Below are 20177 nucleotides of genomic sequence, written 5' to 3' on the forward strand. Positions count from 1 at the left end.
AAGAGGGTTCAACTATGGGAAGCATTGCGATCTGCAACGAGTTGACACCAGCTGAAAGGGGAGAGGTGTTATCAGTGCTGCAAGGATACAGTGAGGTGTTTTCCAACAAGCCAGGAAAATCACACATGCTAATCCAAAAAATCCTTACAGTAGGGTCACAACCGCCCCCTCCCAGGCCTTAGAGGGCCACTGGCAAGGTACAAGAACAAATTCGTACATAGATACACAATAGGTTGGACCCGGGAGTGATTAAAGAGTCTGACATCCCGTGTAGTCTTGGTCCCTAAAAAGAACAACTCTGTAAGATTTTGTGCTGACTATAGAAAGCTTAACGCTGTTCTAGTACGAGATACATAACCTTTGCCTAGGATTGATGACATGCTGGCTATACTGAGCAAAGCCAAATAGCTCAGCACCTTTGATCTAATATGGGGTTACTGGCAAATCCCTCTGGATGAGGATGCCCAGAAAAAATCTGCTTTTATCACTGACATAGACCTCTATGAATTCACAATGTTACCTTTTGGTTTGATCAATGCTGGTGCGACCTTCTAGAGGCTGGTCAACAAAGAGTTAAATGGTTTACAAAATTTTGCAAGGGCATACATAAATGACATAGCAGTGTTCAGTGACTCATGGGACGATCATAAACAACACCTAGGAATTGTGCTGTCCAAACTCAAGGAGGCTGGTCTAACCATAAAGCCCTCTAAGTGCAAAAGAGGAACAGCCAGAATCCCTTATTTGGGACATTGGGTTAGCGGGGAGGACTGATACCTCCCTGATCCCCTTAAAGTGGAAGCCATTGTAAATTGGCCTGTGCCCCAAACTAAAAGACAAGTCCAATCATTCATCGGTCTGGCAAACTACTATAGATGGTTTGCGTGTAAGTTCAGCATCATTACTGACTGCTGTGCTGGGCATCACAAAATGGGGAAGAGATGGCCAGCCCTCTGTAGAGATAGAGGTGGTTAGGGACTATTTAGAAAAGCTGGACGTGCACAAGTCCATGGGGCCGGACGAATTGCATCCGAGAGTGCTGAAGGAATTGGCGGCTGTGATTGCAGAGCCCTTGGCCATTATCTTTGAAAACTCGTGGCGAACAGGGGAAGTCCCGGATGACTGGAAAAAGGCTAATGTAGTGCCCATCTTTAAAAAAGGGAAGAAGGAGGATCCTGGGAACTACAGGCCGGTCAGCCTCACCTCAGTCCCTGGAAAAATCATGGAGCAGGTCCTCAAAGAATCAATCCTGAAGCACTTAGAGGAGAGGAAAGTGATCAGGAACAGTCAGCATGGATTCACCAAGGGAAGGTCATGCCTGACTAATCTAATCGCCTTTTATGATGAGATTACTGGTTCTGTGGATGAAGGGAAAGCAGTGGATGTATTGTTTCTTGACTTTAGCAAAGCTTTTGACACGGTCTCCCACAGCATTCTTGTCAGCAAGTTAAGGAAGTATGGGCTGGATGAATGCACTATAAGGTGGGTAGAAAGCTGGCTAGATTGTCGGGCTCAACGGGTAGTGATCAATGGCTCCATGTCTAGTTGGCAGCCGGTGTCAAGTGGAGTGCCCCAGGGGTCGGTCCTGGGGCCCGTTTTGTTCAACATCTTCATAAATGATCTGGAGGATGGTGTGGATTGCACTCTCAGCAAATTTGCGGATGATACTAAACTGGGAGGAGTGGTAGATACGCTGGAGGGGAGGGATAGGATACAGAAGGACCTAGACAAATTGTAGGATTGGGCCAAAAGAAATCTAATGAGGTTCAATAAGGATAAGTGCAGGGTCCTGCACTTAGGATGGAAGAATCCAATGCACCGCTACAGACTAGGGACCGAATGGCTCGGCAGCAGTTCTGCGGAAAAGGACCTAGGGGTGACAGTGGACGAGAAGCTGGATATGAGTCAGCAGTGTGCCCTTGTTGCCAAGAAGGCCAATGGCATTTTGGGATGTATAAGTAGGGGCATAGCGAGCAGATCGAGGGACGTGATCGTTCCCCTCTATTCGACACTGGTGAGGCCTCATCTGGAGTACTGTGTCCAGTTTTGGGCCCCACACTACAAGAAGGATGTGGATAAATTAGAAAGAGTACAGCGAAGGGCAACAAAAATGATTGGGGGTCTAGAGCACATGACTTATGAGGAGAGGCTGAGGGAGCTGGGATTGTTTAGTCTGCAGAAGAGAAGAATGAGGGGGGATTTGATAGCTGCTTTCAACTACCTGAAAGGGGGTTTCAAAGAGGATGGCTCTAGACTGTTCTCAATGGTAGCAGATGACAGAACGAGGAGTAATGGTCTCAAGTTGCAATGGGGGAGGTTTAGATTGGATATTAGGAAAAACTTTTTCACTAAGAGGGTGGTGAAACACTGGAATGCGTTACCTAGGGAGGTGGTAGAATCTCCTTCCTTAGAGGTTTTTAAGGTCAGGCTTGACAAAGCCCTGGCTAGGATGATTTAACTGGGACTTGGTCCTGCTTTGAGCAGGGGGTTGGACTAGATGACCTTCTGGGGTCCCTTCCAACCCTGATATTCTATGATTCTATGATTCTATGATCATTGTATCCCCAATCACAAACTTGTATAAAAAGCACCAACCCAATAAGGTTGTTTGGTCAGAGGCATGTCAAAAGGGTTTTGATAAGATAAAGACAATCTTCTCTGGAAAACCTGTACTACCCAGTCCTGACTTTGAAAAAACTTTGAGCTGTACAGATGCCTCTGACATTGGTGTGGGTGCTGTACTGATGCAGACAGGGGAAGGTAACAAAAAAACACCCGATTGCCTTCTCGAGTAAAAAGCTGTCACCAACGGAACAAAATTACTCTGTCATTAAAAAGGAATGCTATGCTATGGTGTGGGCAGTTAAACAGTTGAGGCACTATCTCTTTAATAGAAAGCTTAGGATACTGAGAGACCATTCACGCTTGGTATGCCTAAACAGAACCAAAGTTCACAAACTCCAAACTTCTGTGCTGGAGCCTAAGCCTGCAGGAGTCTGACATGGAAATTATACACATAAAGGGAAGGGAAAACCTGGTAGCAGATGCTCTGTCCAGGAAAGAGGACCACGGGTGCACTGCCTTTGAGATAGTCAGTGACTAACCCTCTTGCAGTAAAATAAGAGGAGAGTTATGACAATCTGTAGGGAACCCCTTCACCCCCATGTTCATCTTTCTAAAATGATTGTGTGCTATCCAATGCAAAATTTGTCATGTTGGGTGTCTTCGGAAGGCTTATGATGCACTGACCATGGTTGTGATAGTGATGTTATAGTAATTGTTACAGTAACGTTATAGTAATGTTATAGGTTATAATTTCATGTCTATAGTTATGAGGCTGAAAATATATCCTCATGGCTTAAAACAAGCCCATGCAAAAACTCTCCAGGAGCAGAGAGGCAATTCACACCTTGTCAGGGTATGGATGGGACAAACACAGCCCAGCCTCACAGGAACAAAGGACACTGGACACAGCAACAAAAGAATCTGTTAGACCTCAAGGGAGTCACCTCCCTTCCTTTGGACAGTTTGGGACTGTGATGAGGTAATGCTCACCTGACTCTGAAGGGGTGGGAGCAAAGACAAGAGGGAAGAAAGGACAGGATAAAAGCAGGGGACATGCTTGAGGGGGGTGGACTAGATGACCTCCTGAGGTCTCTTCCCAACCCTAATATTCCATGATTCTATAAAAGGGAAAGACATTTTGCCATGATCCCTCTTTTTCCACCTCTATCTACAGACACTACCACCACCAAGCGACTTAAATGCTGATCAAAGAGGAGAGCCTGACTGAAAAGTAACCAGACAGCCTGTGATGAGAAGCATCTAAGTTTGTAAAGACACTGAAAGTGTTAAGATCAGCTTAGAATGTGTTTTGCTTTTATTTCATTTGAGTAAAGCTGACTTGTTATGCTTTGACTTATAATCACTTAAAATGGATCTTTATAGTTAATAAATCTGTTTGTTTATTCTACCCGAATAGTGTGTTTGGTTTGCAGTGTGTCAGAGGCTCCCCTTGGGATAACAAGCCTGATACATATCAATTTCTTTGTTAAATTGATATTTGAGCCAGTGGCTTAACAAGGTTCTTTCAGTTGAGTGTGGCCTCCTCATTTGGGAGAGGTTAAACACAGTCCTGATTTCCTGTACTTCTACAATAATTACAACATTCGTAACCATATTTCACTACCCCTGCATTAAGTACTAAGGTGATTTGTACCCAATACCAACCAAAGTTGATCACCTTGACACCGCTGTGTCTGTTAAATATTTAAGCAGATCAGGAGCAAACTGTATTTACATAAACACACCCAAAGTCTTTCCTCCTCCCAGCTAGCTGTCAGGGAAGCATTCATACAGACCCTGCTTACTTAGGCGTCAGACATCTCTACCCAACCTTCCTCCTTGAAACCTGTGATCCATTTCTTTGCTGAAAGCTTTTGAGGGGGGGGAATGGAAAATAAATTCTGCTCATTAATGAGACTAGCACCAAATTCCTGGTGCCAGTGATGTGCGGTACCAAGAGAGACATGAATAGGGTGGTTTCCAGGATCGCTCTTTCATTCCAGGCTAGCTCTGCTCAACCAAACTCTAAGGAAAAGAGACTTTTCCATATGCAATGTGTCACGGTCAGATCTGGCCCTACCAAGCCCTTTTGTTGGGGCTGTTGCTCAGCGTAGACAGCTTCATTCCCAGCCATGTCAAAAAACTCATCCTTCCCCAGGTGTTAATTGCTTATCCCAGCAGGCCCCGTCTATAGCACACTGGGCCGGGAGTGCAGCCAGGTCTGGCCCAGTAGCCTAATGACTTTAGCTCTGTGCTCCCCTGCTATTTTCTAATGAGCTACCTGTGCTGTAGCTCCCCAACCTGAAGATGTTCATGGGCTTTAATGATTCACACTCCCTACCCTACCTGGAGGATAGGGATAGGATACAGAGGGACCTAGACAAATTAGAGGATTGGGCTAAAAGAAATCTGATGAGGTTCAACAAGGACAAGTGCAGAGTCCTGCACTTAGGACGGAAGCATCGAATGCACTGCTAAAAACTACGGACCAAGTCGCAAGGCAGCAGTTCTGCAGAAAAGGACCTGGGGTTACAGTGGATGAGAAGCTGGATATGGGTCAACCGTGTGCCCTTTTTGACAAGAAGGCTAATGGCATTTTGGGCTGTATAAGTAGGAGCATTGCCAGTAGATCTAAGGACATGATCATTCCCCTCTATTTGGCATTGGTAAGGCCTCATCTGGAGTACTGTGTCCAATTTTGGGCTCCATACTACAAGAAGGATGTGGAAAAATCGGAAAGAGTCCAGCAGAGAGCAACAAAAATGATTAGGGGGCTGGAGCACATGACTTATGAGGAGAGGCTGAAGGAATTGGGATTATTTAGTCTGCAGAAGAGAAGAATGAGGGGGGATTTGATAGCTGCTTTCAACTACCTAAAAGGGAGTTCCAAGGAGGATGAATCTAGACTGTTCTCAGTGATGGCAGATGACAGAAAAAGGATCAATGGTCTCAATTTGCAGTGGGGGAGGTCTAGGTTGGATATTAGGAAACACTATTTCAATAGGAGGGTGGTGAAGCATTGGAATGGGTTACCTAGGGAGGTGGTGGAATCTCCTTCCTTAGAGGTTTTTAAAGTCAGGCTTGAGAAAGTCCTGGCTGGGATGATTTAGTTGGGGTTGGTCCTGCTTTGAGCAGGGGGTTGGACTAGATGACCTCCTGAGGTCCCTTCCAACCCTGATATTCTTTGATTCTATGACACATGCCTGTCCTGCTGTCTAGCACCCTGGAGCTGAATGGGAGCTGCCTGGTTGCCCAGTAGTCAGGGGTGGTTTAAGTTTTGGCACCTCTTATATGTCAGTTTAACTTCCTTGAAACTGGTAGGTATAACCACCACCCTTCATTTAAGATAACAGAAACCGTTAAGCTCCTTTATAAAAATAACAGTGGTCTTCAGCCAAAACAAAGGCACAGGAGAGTCTGCACGTGGGCAGAGGAGTTTTGCTGGGTATTGGTTGGTGGAGGAGTCTGTGTGAGAGAGAAGCGACAAACACACCAGAGAAGCAAGAAGAAGGCAGCAAGAAAGCTTCAGACACTGAGCATGACCCTTTGCAAAGCCTAGAGAGAGAAGTTTTGGGCAGAGTGCTGGCTGAAAGGGCCTCAGAACTGGGAGCACAGAAACTGTCTCCTGTTGTTTGATTTCTCCTGTACATCTGTGTAAATAGACAGGCTTGCATCAAAGATGTCTGACTCCATCACCAATGGCTCTTCCTAATGGAAACAACCCAGACGTTGACATGCCACTCAGGTCAAAAGAGGTGGTCTTGGGAACTGTATTCAGTTTTCCTCCCCCATCAGGAAGTTTGGGAGAGTGGCACTGCAGAAGCCTATGTTCTGTTCACCCAGAGGCAATTGGAAGTGGGTCACTGAAGAATTAGGATCTCTTTCAGAAATCAGTGTACAGCCCATTGTCCATCTTGCCCAGTGTTCTGTCTCATACAATAGCCGATACCAGAAGAAATCCCACGGTTGCCCATGGCACAAGTCTCTTCCTGGCCTCTATTCAAGGTTGCCTTTACACCATGAAATCACAAGGGTGTTAACCCTTCAACACTTTTTTAAACCCCTACTAACATCTCTCTCAGTATCCAGGTAAACGTCTGATGGACACTTTTGGGGCTCATGCTAAACACTTGGACTCAAAGATATACTGGGCCAGGGAGTTCCACAGGCTCCTTCTGCATGGCGCAAAAAAACCCCACATTTCACAGACACACAAATATCTCTGTGTTGGGTCCAACACCTGGCCACTTTCATATCAGGGACACTCACATCCTAAAACTTCCCTCTTCTTGTCCAAAGTTGATTTCTGCCTGAAAGAAACACTGAAATTCTGACCTTAAATGGTTTTCATTTTCAAAACGTTGCATTTTTTGCTTCAAAAAACTTTGTCAAAATGTGCTCAATTTTGCTCTCTAAGAGTCTTATTTTTGAACCAAAGCAAATGGGGGAGAGGGTCCGCCTTTCTGTTCTGTGTTTGTACACCTCCTAGCCCAATTGGGGCTTGGCTTGTGACTGGGGCTCCTAGATACCACACATTACAAATAAACAAATAATACATTTCTCCATCCCGTGACCTGGGGTCCTGCTGGGATTGGAGTTGGAACTAGGCTGGAGATAGGGCCTAGGAGGGGAGGTTGAGGTGTGGCAAGTCCAGTGAGGGTTCGGATCTCTGTGTGCAGCTGATTAGCCCTTTGGGGCCAAAGTTCAGATGTGTGATCCAAATCCTACATTTGTACAGGCAGAGGGAAGACGCAGGTGCCTGAGGGTGGCAGCCGCAGCCCCAGTTGCCCATCTACATAGTCAAAGAAGAGGGGGCTTGGCTGTTCCACTCAGAACATCAGCAGCTGCTACGGGAAGCCAGGGGCCAATGATCAGGTTGGATCCTGTCTGATGGTCGTTCCTGAGGAAATAGATGATTTAAAAAATCCTATTTAAAATTAACCTTGACATTAGGACAACATATGTTAAGGCCTAAACTTACTAAAATCATCTAAATTACATACAAGTGTTACTATTAAGCAGTGCATTTTTTCTGCCTTTAAAGAAAGTCAATGGAACTGGTGGAATTTCAATGCTCTCATAATCTGGAAACAGAATTTCTTCAAATGCTAAACAAGCTTTTGACAGCAGTAGGCTCTTCTGCAAGTGCAAAGAGAATACTTTCTTTATATCTGTTTATTAACTAGTTCAGTTCATGGACTAGTTCATTCCAATTTAAGAAACTAATTGGAAACTGAAAAGTGGGAATGCTTGTTTTCCTCTTCCCCTCAATCTCTGAGTAAAAACTAGGTGCGAGAAGATGAGTTCTACAAGTTCTAAAATCTTGAAGGACACGCTGATCAGAAACAATCAGTTCAATTCACTGACTACAGATAACACTTCCTTTGTTTCATAAATCTGTTATTTTTAAATGCAAAACATGTTTTGATAAATTTTTCTTTCTTATGTATCCAGCCCATTCAAAGGAGTTTTAACTAATTTTTTTTAAAGCTGGATTTTGCATTTTAAAGTGAATTCCAATTTCCATTCAAATTGAGTTTGACACAAATCAAAAAGTAATTACATAGTGAATAAGAAATGCATCCCTTACCATTCTCTAAAATAATTGAAAAACGTACAAATTATTTATCTGAATAATTGTATATTAAGCTATATAATTGCATAAATAAATGTGTATTGCCAACCCTCCTGGTTTCGCCGGGAGTCTCCCAGAATCAGGCCCTATCTCCTGGAGGCTACTGAAGCCAATCCGGGAGATTTTAGGCCGCTAAAAGTCCGGCGGCACAGCAGGGCTAAGACAGGCTCCCTGCCTGTCCTGGCCCTGTGCTGCTTCCAGAAGTAGCCAGCATGTTCCTGAGGCCCCTGGTGGAGAGGTGGGGGGTTTCTGTGCGCTCCCCCCCACCTCCAGCACTAACTCCGCAGCTCCCATTGGCCAGGAACTGCAGCCAATGGGAGCTGCAGGGTTGGTGCCTGCAGGCAAGGGCAGCGCACAGAGCCCCCTCTCCCTCTCCCCCTCCCCAGGGCCATGCTGGCTTCTTCCAGGAACAGCGTGGGACCAGGGCAGGCAGAGAGCCCGCCTTAGCCCTGCTGCGCCACCGACCGGGAGCCACCCGAGGTAAGCGCCTCCTGGCCGGAGCCTGCACCCTACACCCCAAACCCCTGCCCCAGCCCTGAGCCCCCTCCCACACCCAAACACCCTCCCAGAGCCCGCACCCCATACCCCCTCCTCCACCCTGACCCCAGCCCTGAGCCACCTCCCTCACTGAAACTCCCTCCCAAAGCCTGCATCCTACACCCCTACCCCAGCCCAGAGCCCCCTCCTGCACCCAAACTCCTTCCCAGAGCCCACGCCCCTCACCCCCTACTGCACCCCAATCGCCTGCCCTAGGCTTAGCCCAGAGCCCCCTCCCACACTCCAAAACCCTCGGCCTTAGCCCGGAACCCACACCCCACCCCCCACCCCGCCCCAACCTGGTGAAAGTGAGAGAGGGTTGGGGAGAGTGAACGACAGAGGGAGGGGGGATGATGTGAGTAGGGTGGGGCCTCAACATGTTTATAGTGGTAACAAACCAGTGAGAATCAACTTCCTTTAGAAAAATAACTAAAAAGTACAAATCAAAGCAAGATTAAAATCAATTATTTCAATTAAGGTTCCTCCTTGCTAATGTAAATCTCTATGATTTTATTCAACCTGCCCAGCTGGAATATCAAGGCAAGAGGCATTACAGGTGATTTACTGCAGGCTGTGCTGAAGCAGTACACGGAGGGCACCCACAGGTTGGAAGAGCCGGTGTCGAAGAGGACGGAGAACTCCTGGGCTGGGGTACCGATGGAGATGGTTCCATAATACTCGATCTGCCAAAGCAGGACAAAGAACGATGTAAAGAGAGGGAACCATTGCCATCCAAGGGATAGATCCTCAGCTGGTGTAAACCCTTATAGCTACCCAACCTGATTTACACCAGCTGAGGGTCTGAGCTATGGTGCCCTCGCTACAGGCTCAGTCTGACCTGGTGTTCCTCTGCCATCACTTTGCCAAGCATGGCTCCTAGCACCTACTGGCATCTGAGGTGACTAAAAATAGATGATTCATACGTGGAAACCTCATCCTTCCCCTGGTGTTTGCTTGTCCCCCACAGGGTTAGGAGTGGATAGTGCTAAATGGAAAGTTAAATGCTGTTGTCTAATCTCATGGGATTCTCATTGTGATTTCAGGCAGAGCAGCTGCTTCTGGCTGTGGGCACATGGCCTGGTGCCCAAGTCCGTGGATGGCCTCCTGCCAGGAATAGGATGGCTACAGTATCAGGGCTAAGCAGCGAGGCCTCCCCACACATCCCAGCCATGGAGATTTGAGCCCATGATCTGCTCCTGGTGCAGATAATCACTCGCCAGTTTGGGGGCCATCCAGGATCTCCTTTTCTCTCCCCCTAAATCTTATGTCATGATGAACTTACCCTCTACCCAAAGACATCTCTTCCTTCTTTTCCTCCACTGATGGGCTCCATAGCCCACCAATGCCTTAGTCCTGTCATTCCCAGCCGCATTCATCTACCCACACCTAAACCAAGTCTTCACATCTAAGCCTTCCCTACCCTGACATATGCCACTAGGAAACAGTGGAGAATACCAGTATATTTCACCTACATATTTCACCCAAGGGCTGTCAGGTGACAAAGCCTTTCACTATAGAACTGGGTGAGATAGAACCAGCACCCTAGAGGTAACTGGCTCTCAAGCCCACTCCCGAGTCAGCCACTCACTCAAATTCATGCTGCCCATCCTATTTCCAGTCCACTAACTGCAGCTCCCTGTGCTGACCTGGGCTCAGAATCATACCAATGACCTAGAGGTGTAGAGCTCCAAATCTGGTGTGTGCTCACCGTGTACACCTATTTGGTTGGTATATTATTCTCAAGCTTACCCAGCAAAGGGGGTGAAGGGGCTGGGGGGGGGATATTTTGGGGAAACAGGAACTCCAAGTGATCCTTTTCCTGAATCTTTGTCTAACTCACTTGGTAGTGGCAGGAATACTGTCCAAGGACAAGGAAGAATTTGTGCCTTGGGGAAGTTTTTAACCTAAACTGGTAGAAATAAGCTTGGGGGGGTCTTTCATGCGAGTCCCAACATCTGTACCCCAGAGTTCAGAGTGGGGAGGGAACCCTGACAGGGTGTTTGGACAAAATTTGTTGTTAAATACAGGTGCCACTTATTCCCTAAGTAGTACCCAAAATAAAAACCTGTTTGGCCCTCCGGCTGGAATTAAGACCTTACAGGGGTTCAATAAGGCAAAAAGTACGGTTCCTTTTTTGAAAAATATTTTGTATCAGTTAAATAAATTAATAAATACATACATACATAAAAGGCAATTTGGCTTTAAAAATCTAAATAAGGGATTTTAAAAATAAATGTCTTTACAAAATTTAAAAAGTTAATTAATTTTGCTGTCAGGGTTCTATGAAAAATGCCTCCCAGCACATCCTAAAAGCCAGGAAAAATTTGGCAAGCTACTGAATAATGGTCCGTAAGGCATCTAAAGAGCTAAAGTGGGTATCTGGGTATCTGGCTGGTGAATCTTGCCCATATGCTCAGGGTTTAGCTGATTGCCATATTTGGGGTCGGGAAGGAATTTTCCTCCAGGGCAGATTGAAGAGGCCCTGGAGGTTTTTCGCCTTCCTCTGTAGCATGGGGCATGGTTGACTTGAGGGAGGCTTCTCTGCTCCTTGAAGTCTTTGAACCATGATTTAAGGACTTCAATAGCTCAGACATGGGTGAGGTTTTTCATAGGAGTGGGTGGGTGAGATTCTGTGGCCTGCGCTGTGCAGGAGGTCGGACTAGATGATCAGAATGGTCCCTTCTGACCTTAGTATCTATGAATCTATGAATCTATAAAGTGGCCAACGTGAACTCCAAAAATTCTAGCAATTGCAAAAAAAACCATCAGGAGATGTAGGCCAAAAATAAAATAAAATAGAATGTGGTAAAATTGAAACAAAAATCCTAGTTACAGATCCCAATCCCCCACCCCAGAAGCAGTATAGCTATCAAAAAAGGCAGAAGCCAGCCTAAAAAAATGCCCAGTGGCTGGGTTTTTAAGCCAAGGGGTTTTAGTGGAACAGTCAAGTCCCAATAAATCTGCCCTCTGGCCAGTCCTTAAAAGTGACAGCAAGACCTGAAGGCTGGTAGTTGATTTTTGCCCCCTTAATCAGGTGACACATCAATGCCCCCCCCAGTGGCCAAGTATCAGAAGGTAATAGCACAAGAGCCAACTTTTTTCTGTGCCAGTGTGTGTTCACGCCCGCCCTACCGCCCCTGGCCCCACCTCCACCCCAAAGTCCCCACCCTAATTCTGCCCCACCCTACCCTTATTGGACTCCTCCCCAAATCCCCACCCCGGCCCCGCCTGCTCCCCCAAGCATACAGCATTCCCACGCCTCTCCCCTCCCTCCCAGGCTTGCCGAGCGAAACAGCTGTTTCGCAGCGCAAGTGCTGGGTGTGAGTGGGGAGAAGGACAACGTGGTGGTGCGCTCAGGGGCCGAGGTGGAGCGGAGCGGAAGCGGAGGTGAGCTAGGGCAGGGGGGTGGGGTGTGGACCCCAGAACACCCATGGAGTCTGCACCTATGGGTAATAGCTTCCAGTGTAGGAGGGGACCGGTGGTTTTCAGTTTTGAATTTGGCCGATGCTTCCTTTGCTATCCCTTTACATCGGGACAGCTATTACACATTTGCTTTTACCTTTCCACGGAAGCAGTTGTGTTTTGCCAGGGTCCCCATGGGCTGGAACAATGCCATTCTTATTTGTCATGCTCATGTCGTTAAAATGTAAAATAAAATGCCTTAAAAAAACAGTGTATTTTCTTATGTAAATATCCTAATTTGCACTCAAACAAAAAAAAATTATTAAATAGGATGTTACAAAAAATTCAGGAAGCTGGGTTTATCAAAAAAAAACAAAAAAGCCCAGTTGTGTTCCCAACAAGTAAATTATCTTGAAGTGACTTTGGGACAGGAGGGTGCGTCCCTAATAAACAAAAAGTAGAGCTGATTCTTAAATTACCAGCTCCCACAGATGTCACCTCTCTTAAATCCTTTTTGGGAATGGTTAATATTTCCCAAAATGTTATTAAGGGATTTTCAAAAAGGCGCTCCGCTGTATAAATTGTTAAGAAGGGGGTGCAATGAAACAGGGGCCCTTTGCAGCAGAAGCATGATCCCATTAACGCAGGGCCTCAGTTCAGGCTCCATTTTAGCATAGTCCCCGGTGCGACAGCCCGTTTGTGCTACACTGCAAACCAAAGTAGTTTGGGTGGTACCCATGGCATTAAAAACACAAATAATTTCCCTAGCCCATGAGAGGGGGCATTTGAGAGTAAAAAAAATCTTTAGCTAAATTGCAAGCACTTGGCTGGTGCCAAATATAAGCAGTAATATAAAATAGTTTGTAAATAATGGTCTGTCCTGTACAGCCAATAATGTTAATTCTAATATAATCAAAAAGCCTCTAAAACACCAGAGAATAGAGGGGCGTTGGGCTCGTTCTGATTGAGCCGGTAATAACAAGGTGGGGTATGCCAAAAAAAATTGATTTGGACCAAGGACCCCATTTCATCAAGAATATTACTAAAAGGCCTTGCCAAGCTTTTCGAATCAATCAAAAATTGCATATAGCAGGACACCTCCAAGTTCAGGCCAGTTAGAATGGGCTAACCGCGCTCTTAAAACAGCTTTTAAAAAAATAGTAAACCAGCAGGGAAAAGATTGAGATCAGCGGCTACCATTTATTCTTATGGCCATAATGGTGGTCTCATGGAGTTATCCCATTCAAGGCAACAACTGGCAAAGACATGTGCCTTTCAGAACAATGGGGGTAGGTGGAGCACCGCTAATAAACTGCAGCCCCGGGTCCTTACAGACCAGTGGATGCAACAGCTGCTAAAATTTGTTGCGAGTACTCATAGGCAGGTAGCTGTGGCCCTAAAAGCCAATGTTCAAAAAATGAATAAAAGATGGGTCCAATCCTAAACCACATCAAAGAGAAACAATTCACACAAATGCTCTTATATTCCTTTATTCTACTGGAGGTAAAATTATGGGATAGAGGGTGAGTGTGGGGTGATGTCACTTGATCGATAAGCGGTGTTGGGACTCTAGAGAAACAGAGACTCTCTGGGGTCAGTGTTCCATGGCAGTGCCCCATGGATGGTGCTGTGTTCATGCCACAGAGGCCAGGGCCACCTGGTTGTTGGCCCTGTCGAAGACAACGTAATACTGGCGGATGAAGACGTCTCCAAGGATCCAGAGCCCTCCGACATCGATGCTTTCAAAGCCAGAGTTACAATAGCCTGACTCCTGCACCAGGGGAAAAGGGGACGTGGTAATTATTGGGTGGGAACTTCACTGAGTTACCATCCTGTAGGCCCTGCTGGTGCTTATTACCATCTTGGGCTGGGATCTCAGAACTCTCAAACCAAGTAGCATTAGGCTGGGTAGGACTTCAATAGGAGACCTCTGTGGGCTGCAGGGAGTGACACTGGTGAGTTGGGCCCCAATTTTTGGTGCTTCTTAGATGCCTAACTCACAGTGAGCTACCTTTGTGGATCTGGCCCTCAGAACAGCCCCAATGCCTAAGCCAAGGCCTAAGGGATGTAGCCTGTCAACTGGGAAGAAAAGCAAGGTCCTGACCGCTTCTGTTCATGACACATCCCTTGGGGAGGCAAAGCGCGCTCTCTCCAGGCTCCTGTCCAGATTCCAAAGGGAGCAATTACATTCTGCCACCAGAAATCCTGCTGTGATTATAAGTGGATTTGGCCTTCCCCATTGCCTGTCCCATCTACCGGTTGGTGTTGCTGTGTGCTGTTAAAGCAGCTTGCCTGTTCCTCCTCAGAGGGGAGCAAACTCTTATCATGGGGAAGGAACATCCTTCCTGATGCCCAGATGCCCATGCCCTGGAGCACAAGGCAGTGTTCTCTCTTGATCTAGCCTCCCAGCTGGGGTAGCTGCTCATTTAATTCTCTCCTAGCCCCGTAAGGCCCCTGCCCTGGTGATCTCCTACGGTGGCCAGCTCTACAGGCTGCCTCGCTGCTCTTGCAGTATGTCACTTTCACTGTGGGCCTGCCTTGATCTTGACCGTCCCTCCCACTGGATCCGTTTGTGGGAAGAGCTCTCTGCCGCCCCACTCTCATACTAGGGACAGACTCTGAGCTGCATCTCAGTGATGCTCCTGCAGGCTCATGCTGGCTGTGCAGGGGGATTTTGCCAGCATGCTCAGTGCAATGGCCTAAGGCACAAGCCCTGGCTAAGAAGCCCCGAGGTGGCTTTCTCAGCAGGACACTCACATCAGTGATGTAGGCACTGGCGGGAAGAGGGAACTCGATGCCGTTGATGGTGAAGATGATGTTGGGCAGACTGCTTACGGCACTGCAGCTGATCTGCAGGGAGGAAGGCAACACACGGAGGAAAGGTTAGACACGTCTCGGGCACTAAGTTCTCCAATGAGAGAGATGGAGCATCACATCCATGTGTAGTAGACACCTCTAGAAGTATCTCTCCCTTCTTCCTGCCCTTACCGTGCCATCGCTGGCGCCGATGTTGGAGTTGATGTTGGAGATGCCAGAAGAGGGCCCAGCCAGCAGAGAAGTGCCAGTGTCAATGATAGCCTGGCAGCCACCAGAGCAAGCGATGGTCTCTCCGTTCATGGTGACGCTGCAAGAGAGAGAGTCAGGGGAACATCCCCACAAACACTTCCGATCTCATTCCCACTCAGCCCATGAGCCAGCAGTGAGAGACCTGTAGGGTGATTCTTGCTGATGGCCAAAAAGTTTCCCCTGATGTTTCAGCCTCGACCTCTTCTTCCTTGGCTATTGCCGATCGCTCCTTGTCCTACAAAACTTCTGGGACTGTAACCGATCTAGTCTGAGTGTCACAAACTGATGTCAAGGGTTTGCGACCACCCTGCCCTTTACTTTATTGCTAAACAGGGGAGAGAGGGGTCCTGGCAAAGGGGACGCAGGGGTGGTGGTGCTGCCCTTACCCTGCCCCCCTACTAGTGGCAGACACAGGTCATTTCTGGGTCCTGTTATCGGCGAGGTGGAGAACCACTCATCTAACTGCCTTGCTGGTGAGCCCCTTTCCTATAGCTCCCAGTACGGTGTGACCCCAACTCCCTTTTCTTGTCTCTCATCTTGTCTAGACTCTAAGTTGAGCTTCCCCCGGCTCCCACATGCATCTCCTTTTGCCTGTCTTTTCAAGGTAACATTGAAGGGGAAGGGCCAAGAGGTGGGCGATACCTGTCCATAGTGATTTGCCAGTAAGTGTCAGAGGAGAGAGGGATCCAGTTGAGGCTCCCAGAGTAGTAAGATGAGTCGATGCCACCGAACATCACAAAGCTCCCAGTCTGGCCATTGCTGGAGAAGGGAGAGAGGAGAGTCAAGGAGAACGTATAAATGGTCGGCTAATGAGACAATAGCAATCGCTCCATCTGTTAGAGAAGGATGACAGCTGGGGAGTGCTGGGGTAGACTCAGAGCTGGGAATATCAGCATCTAGTAGCAGAGATAGGACAGGCTGGTTGGATGAGAGGAGCACCTCACCCCCTCTTTGACATCACTTTGGGCTTTCTCTTCCTTGATCTCAAAAGCTAAGCACATTTGGGCCTGGCCAGATGTGGACGGGAGACCACCAAGGAAAGGCCCAGGTGTTTGAGGCAGGTGTGTCAGTGACTCAGTAGGTGCTACTCTTCCCTCAGAGTCAGTACTGAGCAGATGGTTCAACCTGGTGCTAGAAGGTGTTGAGCCAGGAAATCATGTGGGTGATATATTAGGGGAAACTTCTCCCACAAGTCAGTTTAATACCAATGCCCTAGTGTTCACTTCTGCTCCCAAAAACTTAAATCACTAGCATAGGACAGTTGCCATGTTCCACCACAGAGGTGGCTGCTTTTGGCAATTCTTATGCAAATGTTGCAGGGATCACTCATTGTGAGAGGCGCTATGGGAACGTGAATCTCACTGCAGCAGATGGACTGTTTCCAGCCCTGACTTACGAGCTCAGGTAGACGGAGAAGAGGTCCTGAGACACCAAACCCTCGTTCATCATGTTGTCAAAGACGGGGGTGGCTCCAGAGGAGGAGATGCTGGGGAAGGCCAGACCCAGGATCCCATCAAAGGGGGCGTAGTAAAAGGTGAAGCCGGGCTCAGTTTCACTCAGACCAAAGATCTGGTTCGTGTCCACAATGTCTCCAACCTTGGGAGAGGGATGGGGACAATCAGACACACCCTACACCCTGGAGAAGCTGCCAAGTCTACCACAGGGTCCTGATGGCCTCGGGAGTTCTCAGAGGCTGGCATGCCCTGCACTGTGGTCTCTCCCACATATGAGAATATTCTGTGATTAGTCTCATTGCCCCTTCTCTTCCCTTTTTCTATCCCCCCTCTCCCAGTTCATACCCATACTCTGCTTTAGCTTCCCAGATGTGTCCTGTCCTTCTAACTCCAAATCCTTCACCATGTCTTTTCCATGGTTTTGATCCTTTCTTGTGATTTACCTGGACCGTGTCATAGCCCAGGACGCCAGTCATGCTGCCAGTGCCATACTGGATGGAGAGGCTCTGGCCGGTGGCCTGGTAGGTGGAGGAGTGTGATGGGTTGAATTTGTTGTGGTTTCCTGCAAGTACAGATGAATCAGATGGTCACAGACTGACACTTGTAACTTTCCCCATGCATTGTACGGAGAGCTTGGGTGACTAGCGAGACTCTGAATTCTTTGGTGAGGTCAGGGTGCCTAAGAGTCACACATTGCAGTACTCACATTGCCACATTTAAGTGCCTTTGTGGATTTAGCTTCTTGTCTTACTAGGGCCCATTCCACCTATGACACTGTGCAGTATATGGAAGGACAATGGAGGGAGACCTGCTGCACTCTGTCTTTCCGGGTGAATAAAAATCAATGATAAAAAAAAATCTGATTTTTTAAGATGTCAGTATATTTTTCTTTTTAAAAATAACCTATTTAAAATTAACTTTGAAATTATGACAACATAGGGTAAGGTCTAAACTTACTAAAATCTACTAAAATAATTTAAATTAAATACAAAGGTTACTATTAAGCAGTGCATGTTTTCTGGATTTAAAGAAAGTCAACAGAACTGGAAGATTTGACTGACTCAGCACCTGGAACCAGAGTCTCCTTTGTTTCAGGCTAAACAAGATTTTGACAGCAATAGCCTCTTCTGCAGGTGCAGAGAGCATACTTTCTTCAAGTCAGTTTATTAACTAGTTCAGTTCACAGACTAGTTCATTCCAACTTAAGAAACCAACTGGGAATTGAAAAAGTGGGAACACTTGTTTTCCTCTTCCAATCTCTGAATAAAAGCTAGGTGTGAGAGGATGAGCTCTACAAGTTCTAAAATCTTGAAGGACGTGTGGATCAGAAACAATCAGTTCAATTCACTGACTACAGATAACACTTCCTTTGTTTCATAAATCTGTTATTCTTAAAGGCAAAAAAAGTTTTGATAAATTTTTCTTTCTTGTATATACAGCCCATCGAAAGGAGTTTTAACCATTTTTTTAAAAAGCTAGATTTTGAATTGTAAAGTGAATTTTCCAATTTCCATCCAAATTGAGTCTGATAGAAACCAAAAATTAATCATAATATAGTAAATAAGAAACATCTCCTTCACCATTTTCTAAAATAACGAAAAAATGAACAAAGTAAGAATTTGAATAAATGTGTATAAAGCTATGTTAATTGACATTATGTATCCCCCTGATTTGCTAAAAGAAGTACAAAATATAATGTAAATATATAGTTGCAAGTCAACCTGTATAGTGGTTACAAACCAGTGAGAATCAACTTCCTTTAGAAAAATAATTAAAATCAATTATTTCAGTTAAGGTTCCTCCTTGCTAATGTAAATCTCTATGATTTCAATCAACCTCCCCAGCTGGTATGTCAAGGCAAGAGGCATTACAGGTGACTTACTGCAGGCTGTGCTGGAGCAGTACACGGAGGGCACCCACAGGTTGGAAGAGCCAGTGTCGAAGAGGACGGAGAACTCCTGGGCTGGAGTGCCGATGGAGATGGTTCCATAATACTCGATCTGCCAAAGCAGGACAAAAAACAATGGAAAAAAGAGGAAACCCTTGCCATCCAAGGGCTAGATCATCACCGGGAGTAAACCGGCATAGTTCCACCAGCTGAGGGTCTGGGCTACAGTGTCCCTGCTAAAGGCTCAACCTGAGCTGGTGTTTTTCTGCCATCACTTTGCCCAGCATGGCTCCTAGCACCTCCTGGTATCCAATAGCCACAGGTGATCAAATGCACATAATTATTTAGCCTCAGACCCCTGAATCTCAGTGTGTGGAAGAGCATGACTGGAAGAGGGCAGCCAGCAAACCCTGGGAGTGCTATTCCCAATGTTCTTCTTAATGCCATCCAATGACAATTGGGGACTGGGTGGCCCAGCACAGGTTCGTGGCTGCAGCAAGATGGGAGCTTGGTTGGAAGCACATGGGTGGGGGAGTGAGTTGGGGCACTTTTGGGAGGAGGGAGAGATCAGCTGCTGGCAAAGGAGTGTGAAGCTTGGATGAGGAGAGGGAAGCTACAAGACCTGCTCTCCTGCCATACTCACGTCCATGTAGTTTGCTAGGGGCTCGCTGGCAAACTTGTTGGCCAGGCTGGGGAAATACTTGGAGGCCGGGTTGTAAGGGTGTTTCTTCAGGAAATCCTCCAGCAAGCCATGTTCCTTAAGGTTCTGTCTCAGGGATTTCCCCTTCTTCAGGGAGACCCTAATCAACAAGGGTAGGGAGAGAGAGACCAATCAATAGGAAATAAACAATAGACAAGCCTTGTGTTCAGCGCCTACAGTGCAATCCAGCTTTTACATTGCACTGAGATCCCTTAGTATACCTAGGATTATCGAAGGAGTGCAAAGGAGTTGGGTGCCCAGTGCACTGAAAGTCAGTGGGAGTTGGGCACAAATTTCCAGTAAGACTCTTGGAAAATCACAGCCGATATGTACTAGAAGAGAGATGGCTTAACGTTCTGGGAGCTGTACTAATACATAGAAAGAGACAGTCCCTGTCCTGTAGAGGTTACTGTTGAAATAGACAAAATGGACAAAGGAACTATTATCTGCCACCTTGACCCCGTCAACCATGCCGTTCTGCTTGAAATCATGTTCTCCCTTGGCTTCCATGTCTCTCCTCTCATGGTTCTCCTCCTACATCTGTAATCACTCCTTTGATGCCTTCAGAGGATCTGCCCTCCAACTTTCTGTGGGCGTTCTACAAGGCTCTGTCTTTGGTCCCCTTCTACTCTCCTTCTACCCCTTATCTCTGTGTAATCTCATCCACAAACACAAATTCCACTACAACCTCTATACCAATGACTCACAGATCTGCCTCCCTCCTCCAAACCTGTCTCCTTCTGTCCAAACTGAAATCTCTACCTTCTAGGCCTGGCTTGATGGAAGTAATTGAACATGGGGGAGGCCTCATTTTTTAGGAGGCAGGATTAGTAAAGTACTGTGAATAGATCAGCAGGCTGAACACAGAATGTCTATGCTAACCAGGACAGGTAAGTGCATGGTAAGCCAAGAGACAGAATGGCTGAACTA

At 46.8% G+C, this 20177-nt stretch overlaps 1 protein-coding gene across 1 annotated transcript; it reads right to left on the minus strand.

The window, feature by feature from the left end:
* Positions 1-13666: 13666 nt before the first annotated feature.
* On the minus strand, positions 13667-19757 carry LOC119857202 (pepsin A-like). The gene is made up of 9 exons (XM_043516329.1): positions 19658-19757; positions 19191-19357; positions 18542-18659; positions 17103-17221; positions 16602-16801; positions 15848-15964; positions 15128-15263; positions 14897-14989; positions 13667-13910 (listed from the first exon to the last, which is right to left on the minus strand). Exons 1-9 carry the CDS (start codon positions 19755-19757, stop codon positions 13773-13775), a joined length of 1188 nt encoding a protein of 395 aa, XP_043372264.1. The 3' UTR covers positions 13667-13772.
* Positions 19758-20177: the final 420 nt, after the last annotated feature.

This window comes from Dermochelys coriacea, chromosome 6, assembly GCF_009764565.3.
Source record: "Dermochelys coriacea isolate rDerCor1 chromosome 6, rDerCor1.pri.v4, whole genome shotgun sequence".
Classification (NCBI taxonomy): domain Eukaryota; kingdom Metazoa; phylum Chordata; order Testudines; family Dermochelyidae; genus Dermochelys; species Dermochelys coriacea.

Excerpts from the sequence above, each read along its gene's own strand:
- LOC119857202 (XM_043516329.1), bottom strand. The coding sequence starts at position 19,757 with ATGGAAGCCAAGGGAGAACATGATTTCAAGCAGAACGGCATGGTTGAC. Across the intron at positions 18,660-19,190 it reads CCCTAGCAAACTACATGGAC|ATCGAGTATTATGGAACCAT; the intron begins GTGAGTATGGCA and ends CTGCTTTGGCAG. Across the intron at positions 15,264-15,847 it reads TGGCAAATCACTATGGACAG|CGTCACCATGAACGGAGAGA; the intron begins GTATCGCCCACC and ends TCTCTCTTGCAG.